We start from the raw sequence: 27,142 nt of genomic DNA, 5'->3' as shown, positions 1-27,142 counted from the left end.
GTGAAAATGCAAGCATAGTAACTATCTAACCCTGAGTCACACATTACTACTTTTTTTTAGTTTAAAACACCCGAAACTTGCCTAGGTGTCACGAATGATTCTGTGAAGGTAGGCAAACGGAATCGATGCCGTTCACGGTGGTGCGGTTTCTAATCTCGATGAGATTTTTGAAACCGAGTTACTGAGTTGCAATATGTACAAATGTATAATCATAACAGATTATTTGTGATGAATTTTATTACTAAGGGTGAGAATAGGTCTTTATTTTATTACAACTAACACTTTGGTTTTTGAGTTTTTGAAAATCATTCATGTTTGGTGTTTAGTCGGATTCGGTGCGATTTTCATTTTCAGGTTTGTCATTTAATGTTAAAAATTTTATGTCGAAAAAATTTGTCGAAGATAATGATTTGGACCTAAACGTTTTTGTTAGATCACACAACTAATTGACTAGAGTTAAATGCCATTTTAGTGCCTGTGGTTTGTTCAATTACGCAACTTTGGTACATTTTTTTAATTTATTGCAAATGGCTACCCGACTTTTCTAAAACCTGCAAATTTAGTACCTTTTTGTAACCCCGTTTATATTAGTCCGTTAAGTCAGGGGCTCTTTTGTAATTTCGTTTTTTAATTTCTTTTTCCTTTTCTTTTAAACAACTCAATATAATGTTTTTCCTTTTCTTTTAAACAAGTCCTGTATCAAAAAAACCCTAGAACGTTCCCACTTCTGATCCTTCATCACCACTTCTGATTGATCAATGATAACCACTCGTCATCGCAAATAACATTATAATCTTGTTCAATCGATCGACAATAGCCACTCTTCATCTCCAATTATGACCGAATTGTGGGTTATTAGGCATGAATCGTCTCACTTTGATGCTGCTGTTGAATATGGTTAGTAAAAATCAAATTCTTGTTAAATCATCTTGTTGTTTAATTCCCTGTTTTGATCCTAATATGTTTTTACTTTAAAATTTCAGCAAACAATTTGTACAACTTTACAATAGAGCTTCACCATGGTGGCAAGTTTAACAACAATCCAGAAGGCAGAAGATACAATCTGGGACATGTTGATTTTATCGATAAGGTTCATTCTGAATATTTTTCAGTGATTATTCTAAAAAACATGGTAGAAGAACTAGGTTATTTAGAAGAAGATGTGGTGGCATACCTTTATAGGGTACCTGGACAAGACTTTGATGTTGGTTTAAGACCATTGGGTACTGATAGGGATGTTATTGAAATGCTTGAACATACTCAAAATACCAAAGTTATTGAAGTTTATGTTGAACATTTCAAAACACATCCTAGAAAAAAGTTGAGTGTTAGAGGGGAAAGTAGTGATGATTTGAATGTTGGATATGAGGAATATCAGTTTAGCAGTGATGAGGGTATTGTTGAGAAGGGTACTGATGGGGGTGATGAAGGAGATGATGATTGGAGTGACGAGGGGTGTGATGATAGGAATGATAAGGGGGATGATGTTGGTAGTGATGAGAGGGCTGATGTTGGTAGTGATGAAAGAGGCGATGAAAGTGAAGATTCTGATTATATTGTAGATGAAGATTACTTAGATGATGATATAAATGTAGATATGGATGATTTTAGGGCTGTTGTGGAATTTGACATGAGTGATGAAGGTGAAGAATATGAGGAAGATGATGACTTAGATGAGATTGATTTAGAGGAGTTTGATAGTATTAGTGGTGACGATACACCATTGCAACAAGCTCTTAGGCTCATTAGGAAAAAGAAAAGGGGTACACAAGACGTGGATTCCCCATTTTATGTTGGCCAAATTTTTGATGATAAAGATTCTATAAAGTGGTTAGTTAAACGACATGCAATTGACTCAAGAAGGCAATTACATGTTAAGTTGAATGATAACCGTAGACATAGGGTGATTTGTTTAGGTGTGGACCCAAGCCATGTTAGGCGTAAAAGTAAAGGGGATGAGTCAAAAGAAATTGGGACTTCCAAAAAGGAGGGTACATCAAAGGGCAATTTAGTAAAATCCACTCCTAAAAAGAAGAACCAGGAGCCTACTTGTCCTTGGGTTTTACATATATCAAATGTTAGACAACAAGGTAGTTGGACTGTCAAAACCTACTTCAAAGAGCACACTTGTTTGCAAACTAGAGATGTGAAGTTGTGCATCATAAGTTGGCTGGCCAAGGAGATTGAACCAATAATTAAAAGTAATTCAAGCAATAATCCAGAGATCTGGCAGAAGACTTGACAAAGAAATTTCAGGTACAGGTTACCCCATATCAGATGTGCAGGGCTAAGGCCATGGCTGAGAAGAAGGTACTTGGAGATTTTGAGGCTCAATATGGGAATCTAAGGGATTACACCGAAGAGCTTGTTAGATCTAATCCGGGTACAACAGTGAAATTAGACGTTGAACCTTGTTGTAACCCTAGCAGTGCAACTAGGCAGTTTCGAAGAATATATATCTGTTTTGGTGCATTAAAGGAAGGGTTTAAGATTGCTGGAAGAGATCTACTTGGTCTTGATGGGTGTTTTTTAAAGGGCCCTTTCCAGGGCAGATTTTGATAGCTGTTGGAATAGATGCAAATAATGGGATTTATCCGGTTGCATACTCATTGGTGGAGGCTGAGACAACTGCTAGTTGGACCTGGTTTTTGGAGTGTTTGGGTAATGATTTGGATCTTTATTCCAATAGCAATTTCACCTTCATAAGTGATAGGCAAAAGGTTAGTTTACATGCATATGATTGTTTGCTTAATTTATGTACATATAATAGTTTGCTTAGTTTACATACTTTTACTTATTTTAGGGTATAATACCAGCTATACAAAAGGTGTTTCCAAGTGCTGAACACAGGTTTTGTGTAAGGCATATACATGAGAACATGAAGCCAAGGTGGAGAGGTGTGATGTACAAAAACGTGTTTCAGAAATGTGTTTTTGCAACCACACCACAAGAATTTGAAAGATGTATGAAAGAAATATTGACTATAGACAAATCACTCCATGATTGGTTGAAAGAGATTCCACCCAAACATTGGTCAAGAGCTTTTTTCAGTGGTATGTACTTTTTCATTAGCATTAGTGTTGAATGAGTTATACAAGTTGTCTGATGTTGTATTTCCTTGAATATATTGCAGTTAGGCCAAGATGTGATGTAGTATTGAACAATCTTTGTGAGGTGTTCAATAGGCAACTGGTTATTGCAAGGGATAAACCGATTATAACTTGTCTTGATTACATTAGGGAGTATATGATGAAAAGGATGGTTGCGGTGCATAAGGTCATTGCTAAGTGCCAAGGCCCGTTAACACCGGTTGCAACAAGGTTATTTGAGAAAATCAAGACAGAAGCCAATCTATACACTGTAATTTGGAATGGAAATACCAAATATCAAGTAACTGGTCCTACCAATGAGAAAAGAGCTGTAGATATGGAGCAAAGGACTTGCTAATGTCGAATATGGGAATTGACTGGCATGCCATGTAGGCATGCGGTGGCTTGTATTTATAACATGGCCATGAATGGACAAGCTGATTGCATACCAGAGAGGTGGGTGGATGAATCATATTGGTTAGAGACTTGGAAAAAGGTGTATCTAAAAGCCTTAGACCCAATTAACAGTAAGAACTTATGGCCAATCTCCGTATGCCCGACTACCTTAGCAGCCCCAAAATATCACAAGCAGATAGGTAGACCAAAGAAAAATAGAAAGAAGTCTGCTGAGGAGGTTCTTGAGTTAAGTCAAAACATTTCAAGAGGTGGTAAATTGACAAGGCAAGGTAATTTTGTAACATGTGATATTTGCAAACAGGTTGGGCATAACAAGAGGTCTTGTAACAAGAGGCCTAATGTTGTTGGGAACAAAGACGGGACTGCCAAGGCAAAGGGAAAACAAGTTGGGGCTGCTAAAGCAAAGGGAAAACAAGGTGGGTCTGTGAAGGCAAAGGGAACACAAGGTGGAGTTGTTAAGGCACAAAAGAGGGGTACAACACAAGATGGTAAGGCACAAAAGAGGGCTAGAACACAAGCTACAGTGTAGTTTGTTTACTATTAAGTGTTTGAATGTATGGTATCAAACTTATGCTATTATATCTATGCTATTAGGTCTATGTTTTATGTTTTGGATGTGTTGTGGACACTTGACAAATGAATATTTTGATAGTAATATGGTAATATGTTTTGGTATGATGTAACTATGTTTTATGTTTTGGCAAATCTGAATTTGGTTTGATTTATTTTGGTAAATTCATTATTTGGATGCTACTGGTTTGCATAAAACCATGTCAAAGTTGTTGTTGCTTGCTGGTTTGTATAAAACCATGATAAAGCTACTGTTGATTTTTTTCACCACATTTTCTCTTTATAATTGCATATCCATTAGCCATTTTTGTTACTGTTGAAAAAGAAGTCTGCATTTTTTGGGTGCAAGTAACCAAGCATTAATCATATTCTTCTATATTCTTAAATCTCTTGTCTACTTTTTAAATGCAATTTTGTTTTTCTTGAAAGCCAATGCTTTGGCTACTTATATATGTATGTAGCACTAACTTTGACTTTCTGAGGTCAAATTGACCATTATAAAGTGCATTTAAATTGCCAAACATTTGAGAAGTCAGTGTGCATTATGCATATGCAGTCCATCATAAACAACCAAAAAAGTTAATACACAACCAAACAACACATTACAGTACTTGCATTAAAATACTTGCATTAGTTTTTTAATACATAGACTACAAACAACACCATTACATATGAGATAGATAATATAAAATAAAAAATAGCCAAGAAATGCATAACATTTGTTTCAGCCTCTTGTTCTCCATTTTCATTTTTCTTCCAATTGCTTCAAGGTTTGAGTTCGTCTTAGCCATGGTTCTTGCAGCTTCTTTATGTTCGTTAATCAACTTCAAAAGGCCTGGTATAATCGCAGCCGCTCTTTGACACGTTGGCGGATCAAGCCAAAGAACAAACCCACAGTTTCGTCCCTTCAAATATCAGAATTAGGTTAGAGATTAGGTTAGAGATTGAAGCAACATACATGAATTAGGTAAAAAAAATTAACAAAATTTACCGGCCTATCACAACAAAAGAATCGTCTACCAGGATTATAAGATGTCCAAGAGGTGCGAATGATGGTTGGCGAACCACACGAACAAACCACCATGATCGACAGATTTGGGGAGAAATGGTTTGATTTGTGGATTAGGGTTTTTATTGGTTTTATGATTTGGGGATTTAGCTTTTATGGATATAAAGGAGGGGAGTTGTTTAAAAGAAAAGGAAAAAGAAATTAAAAAACGAAATTACAAAAGAGCCCCTGACTTAACAGACTAATATAAACGGGGTTACAAAAAGGTACTAAATTTGCAGGTTTTAGAAAAGTCGGGTAGCCATTTGCAATAAATTAAAAAAAGGTACCAAAATTGCGTAATTGAACAAACCACAGGTACTAAAATGGCACTTAACTCAATTGACTATAATACACGTGGGTTAAAATATTTGGGTTAAATCAAATATTAAGTAACTAGTTTTTATCCCCCGTATTACGAGGGGTTGTTTTTCATTATTCGTTTATAATGTTTATGTATTTTTAGCTCCTTTTATTTAATATATGAAACAACCGACTGTTTTTTTAGATTTTAATTTTATTTATTGTACAGAAATTAATAATATACTTCTTATACAAGGGTTTCACAAATAAATAAGTTGTTATGACCTGGTTTAAAAGTTATTTGGGTTTGGTGAGACGTATGACCCGCTTTTTTAACTATAAAATTGTTTTTTAATTATAAATAATATATATCTTTTTTTAAAGATATCAAATATTATTTTAAGTTAAGTGTCATTTTCATACCTGTGGTTTTATCAACTACGCAATTTTATACTTTTTTTAAATTTTTTGCAACTGGCTACTCCATGTTTCAAAAACTGGCCATTTTAGTACTTTTTCATAACTCCATCTATTTTACACCGTTAAGTCAAGGGAAAACTGGTAATTTCTTTTTTTAGTTATTTTCCTTTTTTCTTTAATCACCTAACCCCTTTGTATCTTCATACCATAAATCTAAACAACACTAATCACCACCACCACCTCCCCACATTCCTAAACCGGCCGTCGAACGGATTTAGATCCACCAAAACCTGTAATCCTAAGCTCCGATTTGTGTTCTCAGATCTGACATAACCTGATCATAATATGACTTACCCGGTGATAAAAAAATTCAAAACCCTTACATTCTTGTTAAATCTCTAAGAACCCTAAAAAAACCTCAAACTCCACCCAAATCAATGGCTTTGAAACGAAAGCATATGCACCTTCATCAACACTATAAAGACCTAATTTCGTTGAATTTGAGTTACCATGATGAAGAACTGTAGTTGGGTTCTTCCAAATATGTACAGAGGAGGCGAGGAGCAATCGGGGAAGACGAAGAGAAGCGGAGGGATGTCGTGGTGGCCAAGTTTGGTTGTGTTGGATTTGAGATGGGAGGGGTGTGGTGGTGTCGGGCTTGCCGGCGGTTATGGTGGCGGCATGGGTTTGTGGTGGCGGCGGTTATTACGGCGTGGTGCAGTGGTGGTTGGTTAACTGATGGTAGTTCGCCGGAGGTGATAGATGAATAACATTTGTGGTGGTGGTTTGCAATGACTATAGTTGTTGGTCATAGACAAAGAAGATGGATCTTGTGATGTTAGGATTGTGATGTGTGGATATACTGGTGTATAGGTGTATAGAGAGAGAAAGAAAATATAGAAAGAGAGGAGAAAGATAGATTGATTAAAAGAAAATAAAAAAAAAAGAAAAATAACGAAGTTACCAGTTTACCCTTGATTTAACGGAAAAATTAAACGGGGTTACGAAAAAGTACTAAAATGGCCAATTTTTGAAACATGGAGTAGCCAGTTGAGAAAAAATTAAAAAAAGTACTAAAATTGCGTAGTTGATAAAACCACAGGTATGAAAATGGTACTTAACTCTATTATTTTTTTAGTATATCCCTATTTTATATGATTTTCATATCAAATATTTGGTGAGATTAATTTTTAATTTAATGAGATGCTATACCACGATTAAGGAATATCTGGGTTTGGTGAGACTCATACCCGTGAATTCGGGTCAAATGCATGAGAAACCTCCATTTACAAATAATGCAATCTGATGGCTTGAGAGAATTTAGGGAGCAACCAGAGAACTTTTAAAGGTTTCGTTTATATATATTATAGATGGATAGATTAATAATCTTTATATATTCAAATGTTCGGTATATGTAGATGTTAATTAATTAAATTTTCAGTCTATTGTAGGGTCAAAATTCAACCCCATAAACATGACCCGTGAACAAAGAAAAATAGATTAATACACATAATAATAATAATAATAATAATAATAATAATAACATAAAAGCTAAACTATAGATTAAAATATTTTATAATGAAATTGTATGAATTTGCAAGTAATTTATACAATCTTGGTTTTCATAGTTTATGTATAACAATTATATCTTGTTATAACAACAATTACTAATATATGTTTACATTTAAAGCATAATATAGTTAATATAATATTCATATCTATACTATATATAATACATAAGTAAAGGGCAAATATATTATTACTTTTTAGTATATCACTACTTTATAAGATTTTTATATCAAATATTTGATGAGATTAGTTTTTAATTTTAATGAGATGTTATAACCCGTTTAAGAAATATTTGGGTTTGATGAGACCCATACCCATGAATTCGGGTCAAATACATGAGAAACCTCCATTTAAAAATCAAGCAAACCTGGTGACTCCAAAAAAAGGGGGAGCGACCACATCACGACCCATATGATTTTTATGTTTTTGTTTATATATATTACTAGTTTTTATCCCCCGTATTACGGGGGTCGTTTTATATTATTTGTTTTTAATACTTATCTGTTTTTTGAATTTTTATTTTTTTTATTGTATGAAAGTTAATAATATACTTATGGTTTGATATTAAATTGTTTAAAAAATAAATTAGATGTTATAACCCGGTTTAAAAGCTATATGAGTTTGATGGAACCCAAGACCCATTTATTTTTTTTACTATAAAATTGGTTTTTTAATTATAAATAACACATATCTTTTTTTAAATAAATCATATGTTAATTTTAGTATATTCCTACTTTATAGGATTTTTGTATCAAATATTGGTGATATTAGTTTTTAATTTAATAAGATGTTATAACCCGTTTAAGAAATATCTGGGTTTGATAAGACCCATACCCGTGAATTCGGGTCAAATGCATAAGAAGCCTCCATTTAAAAATCAAGCAAATCTGGTGACTCCAAAAAAAGGGGGAGCAACTACATCACGACACGTAAGATTTTTATGTTTTCGTTTATTTATATTATAGATAAATTATAAATTACTTAAAATTCAAAACTTTTTTTTGTTAGAACACAGAACTAATTGAATATTATACATAACTAGTTTTTGTTATAGATAAATTATAGATTTTTATGAACGCGCCGGGGCAGATTGTTAAAACGCGGATGATAGTAAATCTCAAGCATTGTCGGTCCCGGGTGTTAAGGGTGTAATTAAGCCAATGTGAATTCGGTTTTTTCGGTTACGTACGTTATGGTACCGAAACTAAAACAAAAAATAATACGAAAAAATATATAAATTGAGGTGGACCAACGGGGGGTTGTCGGTCTGTAAAACTCGGGTGTTGGTAAAACCCAAGCGTTGACGGTTGTAGTCGATGAGGCGGTTAGTCTAGGAAAAATCGGCTGGTCTCCACTACGTTTGTTATGGTACCGGAACTGAAACAACAACAAAAAAAAAAACAAAAGCAAATTTGTCATTCGTTAGTTAACGTTGCGTTCGTTACGTTACCATAACAAAAACAAAAAGTGGTAAGTTTACGCGAATTCGGTCGGTTTCCATTACGTTACGATACCACAACTAAAAAAAACATAAAAATTGACATTCCGTCAGTTTCCATTATGTTTGTAACGATACCAAAATTAAAAAAAAAAGAAGCAAAACGCCTTCAACCATCAGGGTGCCGAATTGCGGCACCAAAGTTTTAATTTATATATATTAGTAATATCGGCTAAAATATTTGGGTTAAATCATATATTATATAATGATAAATTACTTAAAATTCAAAATAAAAAACAAAAATCAATTAATTCATTTCGGTTTTAATTGCACGCAAAATTAAAACCGAACCAAAAGTTCGGTTTAATTTTTAGAAAACACAAAATCAAACCATCGGCTTTTATTACATTCTTTTATTTCAGCTTGGTGTTTTCGGATTGGTTTTTTCAGTTGCATGCACACTCCTACTTTTTAAAATACAATTGTTCTTTTATATTTTGTTTTGACTTGAAATAATATGTGATACATATATGATAATAAGGGTTGAGTTATTCTACAAAGACTAAAAAAATTGAGAAGTGTGAGAAGCCAAAATTAATTGACATGTGTCAGGAGGGACCAAAGAAAAAAAGGGTATAAAAGTAATTGTACATATTTTTTCTCTCCACATGCAAGTCACATGTTAATTCCCCCATCATTCTTAAACGTTTATAACTTTTTCATATGTTATATTTTTTTTAAATAAAATTCACCATAATAACAAACATTTTTTTATCTTTAATATGAGTATCATTTTATTATATAAAAATAAAAAAATTACATCATTGTGTCTTTTTTTGCTTACCATTGTGTCTTTCTGTTTGTTAATGTGTTTTTTGGCCATTGTGCCTTTCAACGAATCATTATGTTTTTTTAAATACAAATAACACCGTTGTGTAATAATATGTAAATATAATGAAAAATACCAACAAATTATCTAATGCATAAAACACAATGATGAATACTGATGTGCAAAAAGCTATATATATATATATAAATATTAATAACTAATTCTCGCAATTCAACACTAAGTCTTAAATTTATAAAACCAAACAATCCTTACTAAACTTTCCACTAACGGCAAGTGTACCGATCGCGTAGCAGCACAGTCTAATGGAAGTCCGGATGTCGAACACAAAGACACATGAGAACGACTAAGATAATTAACCCTAATCTAAGTCCTGCCTAAATAATATATTTATTTATCTTAATTATTTAAACTAACTTAACTTAACTTAACTTAACTTAACTTAACTAACGGTGAAGCTTAATGGAAATAACGATAATAAGAAAACGAATCACCTAGGTAGGATGACTTAACAGCTATAAGATGACACGTGTGCTAACATGTGGTTGAAACCAGGGTTCTAAAGATGAGCTAACATATGTGAGGTCAAGGCAACTGGGTCCCTACTGTCAGTTTTACCAGAAAACCCTAACAAAGTCTAGATAGGTTGTAATTCGTGGTTGTTTATCTACGTACCCTAAAGACTCATCACTTGGTCCATGTCTAAATCACAAATCACACTAAGGCTTGAGCTAATTACAAACCTAGGAGAAGAGGGGTAATTCAATACTAAAGACAAAATAACTCAACTTACAAACTAACCTAGTCAACAGCTGGAAAACTGCAAGTGGTCTTGCAACGACTAACTAAATCAACTAAACCAGCAAGATAAGCCAACACCTAAGGTTTTGGTCCAACTCAAAGGTGGTGAACCTACTGACTTTAATGATCCAAGAAACACAAATCCTAATGGTATGCCTACCACAATCAATCAACACACACAGTATTAACCGAAACATGCAATTAACGCCTACATGAAACTAATGCATGCAATAATCAACCACACGTGGCACATGCAACCTGATATACATCTATGGCAGCAGGTATACACGGAATAATATCACAAAATATGAACTTTAAAATAGAAAAACAATCAACTACTTGTTAAGCACCCTAAACTAGTTAATTTAAAACATTAAACATCAAACCTAGGCGATTCAAACAAGTTTAGCCAACCATAATGAATGAATAGCATATAATAATCAAAATTTAGCTCAAAGTATCCATTACTAACTGACTGGAACTTGTTTCAAAGTCTAAAACTCAAAAACGAACTCATAAACGTTAAAACAAGCAAAACCGACAACCGGTGGATGAAACTCCGATCCGGAAGCTCCTCCTTCTTGGTATTTCATATAGAACTGATGTGGGATGGCTGGAATGAAGTCTATCTCATTCATAGGGTTTAGGGTTCTTAAATATATCAATAAACTTGATAAACAAGCCAAACTAGGTCCAAAACAAGCCCACAAGCCCATATAAGGACAAAATAATCATGGTGATGGATTTGGGCAGCCTTAGAACACCCCTAGGGCGTCGCGCTACGTGGCCACCAAGGCCTATCATGGTCGCGCGGCGTGGCCATGTCACTTGGCTGGTTTTTTTTCATTTTCTGACTCGCTTATCTTCAAACGCGCATATCGGCTTTATCCGAATCACGTTTGAGCTGACTCTTTCTTCATTAAACTCGTTTTTTTGCTCTCTTCAACATGGTACCTTTCATATACACAAAAAAATAATTTCATGAAAGAACAAGTTATATTCGTTAACGGTTTACGCACAAAACAACACAAAAACGGGATAAAACGCTATGTGTTTTGCAACACATCATATATCCCCACACTTGAACATTTTTCGTCCCTGAAAAAGTAAACTGCACAGGATCATACCCAAGAAGAAAATAAAAACTCTCGGTTTATTATATTATTTTATTTTATTAAAGCAACAGAAACAAATTGACGTATTAACCGCGATTGCCGATAGATTGATCCACTTTAAACCCAGGCACCAACCCATCGAGCCCCCAGTAGCATATAGTATTAAGTTCAAATGTTCTCAATAAGCCTATGGAACCCTCACTCAGGAGTGGCAGCTAATCTTAACCGTATCTCAAATATAGGGAGCTAGCTAGGCTAGAGTCGATGCAAAATGGTCCAACAAATCATCGTAAGCAAATGACTCTTTAATGGTAAGAAGAAAGTGCACTAGATGGAATTATGAATGATTAGTCATGTGATGGTCAGACGAGCAGATCCTACATATTATTGGACTTTGTCCTATATAAACCTAAAATTTTATTTATTGACTAAGAACTTTCAAGCCCCAATAGCGATAACCTCAGAGTCGCTATCCCATTGGCAACGCATAAAATCTCAGCCATGCCTAGTATGGACATCTTTGGCCTCTTTTGCTATTTTTGAATGTTTTTTTGCATCTTTTATTTGAACTTTATTTGACAACTTTTTTTTACGTTTTTTTTCTTTTTTTTCTCTCTCTCTTTTTTTTAATAATGCCCTAAATATATAACTAAATCTAAGCTCTTGAAAAGATGGACTTTTGGGGCGCCACCACTCAATTTATTTTCATAAAAACGAGTGGTGTGCTGGATTTTGGTTGCACCGAATTCTCACCACTTCAAAGTAAAAAGATTACGGTAATTCTCCCTATATTTTACTGAATTTTAGCTTCGCCGCTTCCCCCAAAGATGAGAACCCACAAAATTTATGAATCTGTTAAGGTAAAATTAAAAATACTAAAGGGAAACTTTTCAGGATTAGTTTTGGCCTACCGACACATTCCAAATTATATACGCATTGTTCTGATTTATTATATATATATATATATATATTAAGAAAACATCAGGAGATTGTCAAAAACACTAGGTGATACTATCATTTCCTGTTTAATGTAGAAAAAATTGAAAACAAGGGATATTTTAAAACTCTTTTACTCCTTTTTAAATTTTCTTTTAAACATTTCTTTAATTTTATTTTTGTTATTTATTAGTACATTTAAAACATCAATTCCTTATCCCCACACTTAACTTCCCTCAAGGTGAGACAGGAAAAAGATAACAAAAAAATAAAGAAAGAAAAATGGAACAGGCTCCCCTTGTAAAGAGAATTGAACGTATGTCATTAGTCATGTTCCGTGCCCTCCAATTCAAACGCAAGCCTCAAACTCAAGTGCTCTCTACCAAGCAGTCACTCACGAACAAACACGGCTCTCATATAAAACAAGTGGCATCCCCACACTTGATTATAATCATCTCATAAACCGTCATCAACCAACCATAGAATAACCTGCAAACAAGAAAAGAAGCTTGTAACATCACGTAAAATTCTGCCAATTCCCAAACTCCAGTGACTAAAAATGAAAAATCTGTTTTCTGAACCTATCGCGCTACCCGACAGGGTAAAGAAAGACACCCATCGCGTACCGCGATGGGGTGTCTGACACAGCGTGACACGTGTGCCACGTGGCACACGGTGGCAGCGCCTGCTGCCACGTGTCACCACGTGTTGACACGTGTGGCGGCGCCTGCCACGTGTCGACACGTGGCAAGTCTACGCCTGTGACTCACCAACCCTATATCGCGGTACGCGATAGGTGAGCTAGGGAACCCATCGCGTACCGCGATGGGGTCCAAGATCAGCCCTATAAATAGAAGCCACGGGTTCAAGACAAACACACCTCAAAATCACATACTTAATCTCTCTAGACTCTCTCACTACCCCGAGTTACGTGCCAACGATCCCTCTCGATAAACGTGCCCCGAAACCTCGTTTTCCGTGCCCATTACCTCGATATACGTGCCACTTTCCGTCGACATTCCGAGTTAAGAGGAGGTGCTGTCCGACGTCCCGATATTTACCTCTAAGTGCGTGGCAAGAGTGTTGGTGTCTCGAAAAGCGTGCCAAGGGTTGATCAAGCGAGTATTGATAAGAAAGAATGAGTCGAAGTACTGCCCGAGTATTCCTAAGCCGATAAAGGTAGGCATAATGCCCAACCAAAATAATAATAAAATATGGAAAGGGCTTAATACCCTAAGTCGAAGTTATTCTTGATAATCAAAGAAAGATATAACAAAGAAAATAAAGAAAAGAAAAGATATAATATATATATGAATAGTTATATATATAAGATTATTCTTTGTTATGAAATATATTATTTAAGTATAATGAGTATACTTAAATAATAAAAGAATACGTTTCTTAAAAAAAAGAAACGTCGGGTTTTATAAATAAACTAAAGGTTTATAAGAATTACTTTTCAACTAAAGGTTTTAAAGTAAAAAGAAATAATGAACTAAAGGTTCATCGAGATAAATAAGACTAAAGGTCTTAAGCCGGATCGTGTATCCGACTAACAAAGGTTATACTCGTACTATAGGTGCGAGATAGCAAGAGAAGAACACGGACGGTGTTGGAAACCGATCCCTATCAAAAGGTGAATACGCCCCACTTTTACAAACTTGTTTTAAACAAACAAACGTGTTACGTGTAAAACTTTATATGAGGCTACATGTCTCTAAAAACATTGTATATAAGAGTATAAGCCAGCCTTCAGGCTATGGTATACGTTTGTCTGGATCCTTACATATGTGGAACGCGGTGGGCACATCGCACCACGCTTGGTCACGACCTCCAGCCACGATGGGCCGGACCTAAGTTACGTCCAAGTGAGGAATGGCCATGTATATATTTATGGTACCTAAGTTATGTCATAAACGCTGCGGTGTTTCGCTGAGGTGACCTAGTGCAGAGACTCGAATTTATGATGATGGTTTAACTTAATTATTCCTAAGCCAAGATGGGCCGAGGCTTACGTGGTCTCAAGGGATGATTAAGTAAAAGAAAATATTTTAGCGTCAGCATATTCACCAGCATTCGTTGCTGACGTATTTTATTTAACATTTTGCAGGTAATCAGGATTAGAGCTTGAAAGACGAAGAAGCTCAAGTATCCGATGGCTCGGATAATTTTGTGTAAATATTAAAACATGGTGGTTTTTGTAAACTTATAAACAAGTAAAACAAATCGAGACTTTCGTCTCGTATTTTGTAATGTAAATATTTATTATCGATCCTTATGTTTTTATAAGACTTCCGCTAATAACCGTAACTCTGATTTATTTACAAATATGGTACCAACTAAGGTTCATACTCCTAGGCCTAGATTGGGGGTGTGACAGGTTGGTATCAGAGCCATCGATCTTAGCGAATTGGGTATCATAAAACAATACCCAAGCTTCGATTCAAGCATAGGAAATATTTACTTGTTTATTTGAATAGGGATAAGATTGGTTGGTAACCGTTTCTTTCCCTCTCTACATTCTAAACCACCTATCAAAGATGTCGTACGAAGAATTAATGAAGTATTATGATAATGAAGCAAGAAGAGCAAGGAAGTACTACAAATTCCCCAAGGACATCATGAGCAAAGATTACTTCGAGTCGTTTTTCAATTCCAAAGAAGGACCAAGCCAACAACCCAACATGGAACCAAGTCCTATCTATCATTTGGATAATACCCCACACGAAGTGTACCAACCACCGAGACACTCGAGTTATCATCCTACAAGTCTGCCAATGTACCAACCATCGGAGGTACCAACGTATTATCCTTCCGAGATTCCGACTTCTCAACCCATGGAGACTCCGCCATATTACCCAACCGAAGATCCAGCATATGTGCCGCCAAATCCACATCCATCATATTATTTTCTTGCCAACAAGCAAATAAAATAGGAACCCAATTCTCCTTCTTCCGAATGGATGAAATGCCACTCCGACCAGCGAAGGTGGCATACCGGCACTTCAACAATGGATACTGCCAATTCCCACCTCAACAATGAAGGGCCATCTCACAGGCCTAAGATGAGAGTGACTATGCCGTACGAGAAGATCCATATTCCTGCAATGACCAAAGAAGAACTGGAAGAGGAACCAGAGGAGGAATCGGAAGAGGAACCTGAGGAAGAAACCGATCCTGAAGAAGAGGAATTTCCCGACAACCCAAATGAAGAGATGAAACCGATGGAAAAACCATACTCTCAACAAACCCCAAGTTATGGTTCTGTTGACCCTTACATGCAATTTCTTCAAGAGCTCAAGGGTAAGGCAACATCAAGTTTCCCACCATACACTGGCGAGATCCCCTCAGTTGAAGAACAAGCAAAAGAAATCCAAGAGCAGAATGAGGCTGCCGACACTTTCTTCAACTACCAATCCGATGTGACTGCTTCCCTGTATCCTGATCCAAGGAATCACTTTGACGTGGTGATGATGGGGTACCGTGATCCACCACCGCGTTACGGTTATCCCAATGACATTCCCCAGTCACAGGAGGAACATCTGGATCGGGCCTTACACGAGACCGATGATTTAAGGAAGAAGATTGCGGTTAATGGGAAAAAGAAAAAGAAGATGGGAGACAAACTACTTCGCAAATGCAACAAGCTCACCAAAGTTGTGAAGAAATTTATGAAGGATTAAGAAGAAGAAGTTTATGTGTGTAAAATAGTTTGTATGATATGTGTATAATATGCATCATATGTAATAAGGATAGGATATTATATATCGTTTTAACGACATATAAAGTATGTTGTAAAATAATATACATATCATTTATGATATGTATATGGATGTGAAATAAATAAAATTTGTATAATAAGAAAAGAAATGTGTAAAATTTCCGATAAAAAGAACAAATTTAAAAGAGAATGTCTAGACAAAGCGATAATTGTGAGGTTTCCCGAAATGAAGCCGAAAGACGTGAAGCGAAAGGGAAAGGTCCCGAGAAAGCACTAGAGGATCCGATTCCCGAAAAATACATGAATCAAATACAACAAATGATCAAAAAGGCTATTAGGGAAGAATCTGAAAATAGATCCCAAACAAAACATTCTCAATCTGAACATCCTTCTCAAAAGCTGTTTCAAAACCTCGATCTAGACCCTCCCGTATGGACGAAAGTATACACGAATCAAATGCCGATGGAGGCATAAGACAAGAATTTAAGAAACTTAAAATTGGTGGTTGCTCATTCAAAGACTTTAAGTGTTATGGGCCGAAAGAGTTTCACGGTGACAAGGGAGCCATCAATACCGTAAGGTGGCTTGAAGAGATGGAGACAATAGTAATTACGAGCAAATGCACGAATGAAGAAAGGATCCAATACTCCGCCTTAATGTTCAAAGATGAAGTGCTAGAATGGTGGAACACGTTAATCATGAGTAGAGGAAGGGAGGTGATGTATGGTTTGACCTGGAATGAGTTCAAGGAGTTGTTGATGTCGAAGTTCTATCCGATGCACGAGACAGATCAAATTCAAACCAAGTTTTTAGCTCACAAGGTTGTTGGAACAAACCTTCGTGAGTATAACACGAAATTTCACGAGTATTGTCGTTTAGTTCCCCAGATGGTTACCCCGGAGTCCAGCAAAGTGACACGTTACATTTGAGGACTACCACGTGAAATTCGTAACATGGTAAGATCACACTTGCCACAAACCGCTGACTCCGCGATGAAGTTAGCAGGATACTTGATGGGCGGAATGATCCGCAATCAAGAGGAAGATAAGAAGGTCATATCAACACATGACTCAAGAAGAGGTGGAGATACCCGCTTCAAGGGTAAAGGAGTTGACCAACGAAGGTCTAGCTCCAATCTTGGCGTCCCTCAATGTAAAATTTGCAAGAAGTATCATCGAGGTAGATGCAACTTCGCCTCACGAGTTTGTGAATCATGCAATAGACCCGGCCACGCCGTGGCCGATTGCTGGAAAAAGAAAATGACCTGTTACAGTTGTAAAGAAATGGGGCATCTTAGCTTCGAGTGCCCCAAGAATAAGCCCGCGACTGGTGGTGCGGGTGGTAGCGGTCAGAAGAATGAGCCCAAGAAGAGCAATGCAAGAGTCTTCGTGCTTGACACCAAGAAAGCGGCTGACATGCCGGAAACTATCACCGGTACGTTTCTTGTTAACAACGCCTATGCTAGAGTCTTGTTTGATTCAGGAGCCAATTTAAGTTTTATAGATTATAATTTTTGTTGTCTATTAAACGAACCTTAATAAAACTCTAATCGTCGAAGCCGCTAATGGCGACATTGTTAAAATCTCCGAAGCATTAGAAAACGGAAAAATCTTGTTAGCTGGTTATGTTTTGCCTATTCAATTGTTACCCATGACTCTTGCTGGTTTTGATGTTGTATTGGGTATGGATTGGTTATCCGACAACCATGCACGTATCCTTTGCAATACCAAGACTGTTGAACTTCAAGCCCCCGATAAACGTACCATACAAATTGAAGGGGATAAAGACGCTGGCCAAGTTAGCCTAATCTCCATGATAAGGGTTAACAAATGTTTGAATCAAGGATGCTTAGCATTTATGGCCTACATCACCGAGGAATCAAAACCTAAAGAACTTCAAGATGTTCCTACTGTTTCCGAGTATGCCGATGTCTTTCTTGATGAACTCCCCGGCATTCCACCCGATCGTGAAGTAGAGTTTAGAATCAATCTTATTCCTGGAACTACTCCGATCGCCAAGGCACCATATCGCCTTGCGCCAACCGAGATGAAAGAACTAAAGAAGCAATTGGACGAACTACTCGAGAAAGGCTTTATTCGACCAAGTTCATCACCATGGGGAGCACCGATGTTATTCGTCAAGAAGAAAGATGGATCTATGCGGATGTGCATCGATTACTGAGCTCTCGACAAAGTTACCATCAAGAATCGTTATCCACTTCCGCGTATCGATGACCTATTCGACCAATTGCAAGGTGCTAGCTACTTTTCCAAGATCGATCTTCGTTCCGGCTATCACCAACTTAAGGTTCAATCCGAAGACATTCCTAAAACCACCTTCTGAACAAGGTATGGCCATTATGAGTTCACCGTTATGCCATTCAGACTCACTAATGCGCCAACCGCGTTTATGGATATGATGAACCGTATCTGCAAGCCTTACTTGGATAAATTCGTTATCGTCTTCATCGACGACATACTTATTTACTCTAAGTCAAAGGATGATCATGAAGTTCACCTTCGAACCTTACTTGAAATCCTTAGGACCGAGAAGTTGTACGCCAAGTTCTCGAAATGCGTGTTCTGGTTGCACGAAGTGCAATTTCTTGGTCACATAATAAACTTTAACGGAATTCAAGTAGATCCCGCTAAGATTGAAGCCATTTCAAAGTGGGAGGTTCCAAAGTCGCCAACCGAGATCCGAAGTTTCTTGGGATAGGCCGGCTATTATCGAAGGTTCATCGAAAATTTTTCCCGAATCGCTGTTCCCTTAACTTCTCTAACTCGTAAAAACATCAAATATGAATGGGGAACAAAGCAACAAGAGGCGTTTGATATACTTAAACAAAATCTTACCCAAGCTCCTATACTGGCTTTGCCAGAAGGGATGGAAGACTTCGTGGTCTTTTGCGATGCATCACATTCCGGTTTAGGATGTGTGTTGATGCAACGCAAGAAAGTTATAGCTTACGCCTCTTGAAAACTCAAGGTGCATGAAAAGAATTATACAACTCACGATTTAGAGTTAGGCGCCATAATCTTTGCACTTAAGATATGGAGGCACTATCTCTATGGAGTAAGATTTATCATGTACACCGATCACAAGAGTTTAAAACACATTTTTTTATCAAAAAGAACTTAATATGCGCCAACAACGCTGGATGGAATCTCTAAACGACTATGATAGCGAAATTGTCTATAACAAAGGTAAGGCCAACGTGGTGGCCGACGCCTTAAGTCGTAAAGAGCACGAAAAGCCGAAAAGAGTCCGAGCGTTAAGGCTAGAACTTCAAATTGATCTTATCGACCAAATCAAATCAGCGTAAACTCAAGCGATTAACGAAAATCAAATTTCTGACGAAAAGCGAAACGGCACCATTGACTCGCTAGTCAAAGGTGACGATGGTATCCTTAGACTTGGCAATAGGATTTGGGTACCAATCGTTGGAGGATTGCGTGAGAAGATCTTAAACGAAGCCCATAAATCCAAATATACGATGCATCCCGGAAGCGACAAAATGTACCAAAATCTTAAAGCGAATTATTGGTGGAACGGAATGAAAAAGGATGTCGCTTCGAATGTTGCGAAATGTCTTACTTTTTTGAAGGTCAAGGCTGAACACCAAAAGCCTTCTGGACTGCTTCAACAACCCCAACTTCCCATATGGAAGTGGGAGTTGATTACTATGGATTTTATTACCAAACTCTCGCAAACGACTCGACAACACAATCCGATATGGGTGATTGTGGATCGTCTAACTAAGTCCGCACATTTCATACCCATTAATGAGTCGTACTCAATGGATAGATTAGTGTGTATATATGTGAACAACATCGTTGCTTTGCATGGAGTACCGCTATCTATAATATCCGATAGAGACAGTCGTTTTACGTCTCACTTTTGGAAAAGCTTCCAACAAGCACTCGGCACAAGATTAAACCTTTGCACCGCCTATCATCTACAAACCGATGGGCAAACCGAAAGGACAATCCAAACGTTGGAAGATATGCTCCGCGTATTTATGATAGATTTAGGAGGAAGTTGGGACGACCACTTACCTCTAATGGAATTTTCCTATAACAATAGTTATCACACGAGTATTCAAACTGCACCATTCGAGGCGTTGTATGGAGGAAAATGTAGAACGCCCGTGTGCTGATCTGAAACCGGAGATAATCAATTATCTGGACCCGAGATAGTCCAAGAAACTACCGACAAAGTATTTCAAATCCGAGAACGACTTAAGACGTCATGTGATCGCCAAAAGAGTTACGCCGATGTCCGTCGTAAGCCGTTAGAGTTTAATGTTGGTGACAAAGTACTTTTGAAGTCTCGCCATGGAAAGGCGTAGTCCGATTCGGCAAGAAAGACAAACTAAGTCCTCGATTCGTTGGACCCTTTGAGGTACTCGAACGAATTGGTACCGTTGTATACCGTTTGCGACTACCCGAGGAAATGCAAGGGATACACGATGTATTCCATGTTTCGAACCTACGAAAATGTCTAGCCAATGAATCTCTTTCGATGCCGTTAAAAGACGTAGAAATTAACGAGAACTTAAAATTTGTAGAACGTCCAATCCAAATTGAAGATTCAAAGTTAAAGAAACTTAAAAGACGAACTTTGAAAATTGTGAAAGTGAAATGGGACTCTCGACGAGGACCCGAGTACACTTGGGAACTCGAGTCCGAAATGAGAAAGAAATACCCCCACTTATTTTCGTAAGCAATCTTGAGGGCGAGATTTATTTCAAGGTGGGGAGGATGTAACATCACATAAAATTCGGGCCAAAAATGTCAGGTTTCCAAAGTTAAAGGACCAATTCTGCCAATTTCCAAACTCCAGGGACTAAAAATGAAAAATCTGTGCAATCTCCGTAGAGCGTTCATGTATGGAACATACGGAAATCGTATGAGATAAAAGGTCTGCATTTTTTCTTCAATGCTTGAGGTTCGCTTGGATACAAGAAAGAACCAACTTCTACTCAATCCAACAAGGATCCTGCGACTTTTGTCTTTTAGACAAATTAGTTTAAATATAGTTACAGTTCTTATTAGTCTAAAACGAAGAAACAGTGAACATATAAAACAATCTTAAATATTTAACAAAAAGCTCACAATAAGTTACATTCATGTCATATGCTTTCCAAAAACCAGAAGTGAGTAGCAAAAGGGAAGTTTCAGTACTCTCAGATTCCAAAATGCATATGATCTTCATTTCAAAAAAATGCTAGTTTCCATGAAGATTCATCTCACAGCACCTAGAAGCCCTAGGAAATTTATGCAACTCTGCACATAATAGCTTTTCTTCTTTTATATTGCTTAAGTATTCCGGAATTATAGTTACCGCCTTCAACAACTCTGCATTCCCCAACATGTATTCCAGAAACGATGTATCACATTTCCACCACTTGCTAATAGAAAACTTGATGGTTGTAAGGTTTGTTAGCATACTAGTCAGAACCACCTTCGGCTCAATCCAAGGAGATTCTTGAAGCTTTTGTAGATAACACAAAAAAGATAGTCAATATCATATCTTGGAAGAATAAATTAAGAAGTACAAAATAGAAATAGTTAAAGCTATACAAATTCATAGCTCAATTACCTTTTCAATATACACATGTTTTAGCTCGGGAGAATTTTCAAGAAACTGGAAGATTGATCCAGAATTCCAATAACTTGTTAACTTCAGATGCTTCATATTTGGAAAGCATGGCAAACGAAAAGTGGATGAGATCTTCAACACAGAATAAAGTTACAGTTAGTGCATATATGCAAAGAAAAACCATTCACGGTATCTCTAACAAACATTAAAACAACTTAGTAAGAAGTTAGAAACTTACGTTTTGAAATGAGAGTATTTTAACCCCCCTTAAATCCTTAATCCCTTTAGAAGTTTAGCCAGCAGATGATCATATCTTATTTCGCAAAATGAAACAGAAGCCTCAACAAGAGATGACACGTCTTTCATTACATAAACGGAGCTCAACATTCCACCAACAAATAGGTATTCAAGATTAGGGACATGTAAAACAACTTTGTTGTATGCACAATTTTGAAATGCTAATTTTAATCGCTTCAAAGTAGGGATATTGAATGTGTAGTCTTCTTCATCCATTTGGTACCCTATTACTTTCCAGGATAAACTTTCAAGAATTGGGCAACCTTTGATGAGTTTAAATGCATTGACTAAAGAATTGTCGTAAAAAGTCATGTCAAGAGTTTTCATGCAAGGAAGCTTGACCTGGCACGTAAACTCATCCCACATATGGTAAACACTCTTATCACTCATGCGCAATCTTAACTTTGTGAGTGTCTTGCAAGTCAACATTCTTAAAGGCAACTTACTCTGCACAGCTTGTATGTCAAGCTCACAGACGTTTAACCTCACTGCCTCATTAATCCAATCTGATACTATATCAGTTGCCCAAAGTTTAGAAAGGTGTAACCGAAATAATTGAACTTGGGATGTTTTGCATAGCTTGAGTACTCGATCCACAAAACGTGTGAATCTAAATGAACCATTGATTGTGTGAGTATAATCAAAGTCTAGGTTGGTGACTAGCGCCCATCTATACCTCCAACTCTTGGATAAAATGCTAGTTCGCACAACATATTTAGTAGGCATTAGAGAGAGTATGTGATACAGAATCTCATTAGGCAAGCTGCTAAACGCGTCGTCTGTATTCTTGAAAATCATTGCTCGGATTCTTTCCTTTCTAAAAAATTAATCAAACACAAAAGCTTACAATCAAAATGGTTTCATATATTTATATGCGATCAAATCTCTACATGCAACCTAACCTGCCGTTGACGACCGTTGTTACTGACATTATTGTTGTAACTCATATTAAGGTCTTTTTAATCCTAAACAATTAAACACAAAAGTTAACAATTAAAACATATCAAAAAGTGTTTCTTAACAACCAACACGTGTTTATAGGGTAGATATATAGGGAAATAAATAATAATAACGATCGATCCTTATAATATACCTGTCGTGAATGAATGAAAGAAAGCAATAGAGGTTGGCTGCTAGGGTTAGACAATGGAGTCGATGGTGTTAAATCATGATGGCCGCGTAGAATACAGAGAGAGAAAGATATATAAAGTTTGCAGAGGCGGTTTCTGAGAGAGAATACGGGGTTAATTTCCTCTTTATTTTGTTGAATATAATTTTCTTGAATATCATTTAGTTATGATTTATTTTTACTTTCTTAATTATTTTAGCTGCTTCTTCTTCTTCATCATTTTTTTAAATCAAGTTTAGCTTCACATGAAAGTAAATGTTTTGAATTAGTACATCAAAACCCAGGCTTTATGGCCCCGTTTTGTTATATAGTTTTTGTGTTTTATATTATTTGTTTTTAATATTTATTTATTTTTTGAATGTTTATTTTTTTTATTATATAAAAGTTAATAATATACTTACGGTTTGATGATAAATTGTTTCACAAATAAAGGAGATGTTATAACACGGTTTAAAATTTATATAGGTTTAATGAGACCCAAGACCCGTTTATTTTTATTATAAAATTGGTTTTTTAATTATAAATAATATATATCTTTTTTTAAATAAATCAAATATTAATTTTTAGTATATCCCTACTTTATAGGATTTTTATATCAAATATTTGGTGAGATTTGTTTTTAATTTACTGAGATGTTATAACCAATTTAAGAAATATATGGGTTTGATGAGACACATACACGGGAATTCGGGTCAAATGCATGAAAAACCTTAATTTAAAATCAAGCAAATCTGGTGACTCCAAAAAAAAGGGGTAGCGACCACATCACGACACGTAGGATTTTTATGTTTTCGTTTATATATATTATAGATGTCATTATGTAATCTTTTAGCTTTCGTTTTTAATGTAATAACGTTTGGGCCCGATATCATGTATTTGGAATCCATTGGGCAGGTTGTAATGGAAGAATTCATGGAATGCTCTCACCTATAAATTGTAGGTCTCGAAACCAGATCCGAAAAACGAGAACGATTTAGTTCTTGATAAGCGATCGAGACGGGGTGCGTTATAAACAAATTATCGAACAAATAATATAAAGTAATATTGAATGACTTTGTAATCAGTTTAAACAAAAAGATTCATAATATATATATATATATTAAATTTCTGATTAACTTCTCACACTTCCCGCAATAATTTGATTTCCCTCCTGAATATATATATATATTATATATATTATATATATATATATATATATATATATATTCAGGAGAGAAATCAAATTATTGCGAGAAGTGTGAGAAGTCAATCAGAAATTTTCTTTTCCTTTTCATTTTTAATTAAATATAAGAGTAGGATGGTAAAATCTCATGAGAATTTTATATGGTAACTATTAGTATTGTTTATGAAAATTTTTAAAAAATAACATTATATATAGTATAGGGTAAAGTTAAAATATAAAGGACAACAAACATGAGAAGAGTGAGAAGAAATACAGTCTATTGATCTTAGATATTAATGACTGAGATTAATTTAATAAATAAAAATTGATGGGAAGGGCATGAATGTAATAACTTACATTTGTTGACTTTCTCTCTCCACATGCAAGGCACATATCAATTCTTCCATCATTTTAAAATTTCCATAACTTTTTTATACGGCATTATTTTTTTAAAAAAATTCACCATAATAAAAAGCGTTTTTTTATCTTTAATATGAGTATCATATTGTTATATAATAAATAAAAAAAATTAATGGGTTTTTTTAATTGTGTTTTTTGTTGTTCATTGTGTAATATGTCTGTGTTTTACGTTTCAAATCATTGTGTTATACATATTCACCATTGTGTCTTACGTTTTAAGTCATTGTGTTATACGTATTCACCATTGTGTCTTACGTTTTAAGTCATTGTGTTATACGTATTCACCATTGTGTCTTACGTTTTAGGTCATTGTGTTATACGTATTCACTATTGTGTTTTACGTTTTAAGTTATTGTGTAACATGTATTAATCATTGTGTTTTATGTATTAGATAATTTGTTGTTATTTTATCATTATTTTTACATATTATTATTACACAACGGTGTTATTAGTATGAAAAAAAACACAATGATGAGTTGAAAGACACAATTACGAAAAGACATAATAACGAAAAAAGATAAGCGAAAAGACACAATGGTGTGCGAAAAGACACAATGACGAAAAAAAGATACAATGATAAGCGAAAAGACACAATGGTGTGCGAAAAGACACAATGACGAAAAAAGACACAATGGAGTGCGAAAAGACACAATGACAAGACACAATGATAAGCGAAAAGACACAATGGTGTGCGAAAAGACACAATGGTTTGCGAAAAGACACAATGAAGAAAAAAGACACAATGATAAGCGAAAAGACACAATGGTGTGCGAAAAGACAAGATGACGAAAAAAGACACAATGATGTGCGAAAAGATACAATGACGAAAAAAGACACAATGATAAGCGAAAAGACACAATGGTGTGCGAAAAGACATGATGACGAAAAAAGTCACAATGGTGTGCGAAAAGACATGATGACGAAAAAAGTCACAATGGTGTGCGAAAAGACACAATGACGAAAAAAGACACAATGATAAGCGAAAAGACACAATGGTGTGCGAAAAGACATGATGACGAAAAAAGTCACAATGGTGTGCGAAAAGACACAATGACGAAAAAAGATACCTTGATAAGCGAAAAAGACACAATGACGAAAAAAGACACAATGATAAGTGAAAAGACACAATGGTGTGCGAAAAGACACAATGACGTAATTTTTGTTTTAATTTTTATATAACAAAAATCATACTCATATTAAAGATAAAAAACGCTTGTTATTGTGATGATTTTTTTTTAAAAATATCATACGAAAAAAATTATTGACGTTCTAATATGATAGGGGTATTAACATGTGCCTTGCATGTGGAGAGAGAAAATGTGCACAATTACCTCTATACCCTTTTTCTTTTGGTCCCCACTTGACACATGTAAATTATTTATGGCTTCTCACACTTCTCATTTTTGTTACCCTTTGTAGAATAACTTGACCCTATATATATACTAGTTTGAGACCCGTGCTACAATGGTAGTTCTTGAAAATACAATATATAATAAATAATTAGCATACAGGAAACAATAAACACGTTAAACACAATTAATACAGTCAATGTACGATAGTCTTTAAAACAATTTTAATGTAAAAGATTATACAAATCTTTGAGAAAAATAGGAAGTAAATATTAAATTAACAAATTTTGAAGCATATATTTTGTGAATTGTAACTATTATAATGCTATTATAAATTTGTTAAAAAATGTGAGGTTTAATGTGAGAGTGACAAGTAGCAAAACTTGTAGCTTTTTATTATATAGCTAGGTTAGAACCCATCACACGGGTTAGTAAGAAAATCTAAATTCTTGAAAATGCACAAACTACAAATATAATGCTAAAAACAAATTTAGTGTTTAAAATATTAGCAAAACTGAGACAAAAAATCTTCTTGCTACCATGGGACCAAAAATCTGCAACTTTTAACTCAAACGAACCAAACTTTCACAAATCCCTAAACTGTCATTCGACCAAAAACTGAAGAATTGTGACTCACACACAAAATCTTAACTCAAAACTATATATTTGGTATGTTCACCCTACACATGTATAACTTTTAGTTCGCAAATTTTATGTTACAAAAATAACAAATAAAAAATTAGATACTTATCCTTCATATGCGAATTTCATTTACAATATGTTGTTGGTAATTTGAGGCTAACACTTTTGGTTAAAGAAAATGAAGATCCAGAATGGCCATCTTTAAACTTGATCATTATCTTAAATTTATTTCTTTGTTTTTTAAGTCACGAAAGTCCTGTTTCAA

The 27,142-nt window shown here is 35.5% G+C and overlaps 2 protein-coding genes across 2 annotated transcripts; one reads left to right on the top strand and one right to left on the bottom strand.

Annotated features, from left to right (window-relative positions):
- Positions 1–2,295: 2,295 nt before the first annotated feature.
- Positions 2,296–3,447, top strand: LOC143549739 (uncharacterized). Its single transcript, XM_077040569.1, has 4 exons — positions 2,296–2,416; positions 2,536–2,720; positions 2,804–3,053; positions 3,134–3,447. Exons 1-4 carry the CDS (start codon positions 2,296–2,298, stop codon positions 3,445–3,447), a joined length of 870 nt encoding a protein of 289 aa, XP_076896684.1.
- An 18,204-nt stretch (positions 3,448–21,651) lies between these two features.
- On the bottom strand, positions 21,652–22,981 carry LOC143549717 (F-box/LRR-repeat protein At4g14103-like). The gene has a single exon (XM_077040559.1). It carries the CDS (start codon positions 22,971–22,973, stop codon positions 22,146–22,148), a length of 828 nt encoding a protein of 275 aa, XP_076896674.1. The 5' UTR covers positions 22,974–22,981; the 3' UTR covers positions 21,652–22,145.
- Between the last annotated feature and the right edge of the window lie 4,161 nt (positions 22,982–27,142).

Source organism: Bidens hawaiensis, unplaced genomic scaffold, assembly GCF_021521415.1.
Source record: "Bidens hawaiensis isolate Kalapana, Puna unplaced genomic scaffold, B.hawaiensis_p1.1 tig00015764_1, whole genome shotgun sequence".
Lineage (NCBI taxonomy): Eukaryota > Viridiplantae > Streptophyta > Magnoliopsida > Asterales > Asteraceae > Bidens > Bidens hawaiensis.
The sequence above is the reverse complement of the archived record's forward strand: the minus strand, read 5'-3'. Positions and strand labels throughout refer to the sequence as shown.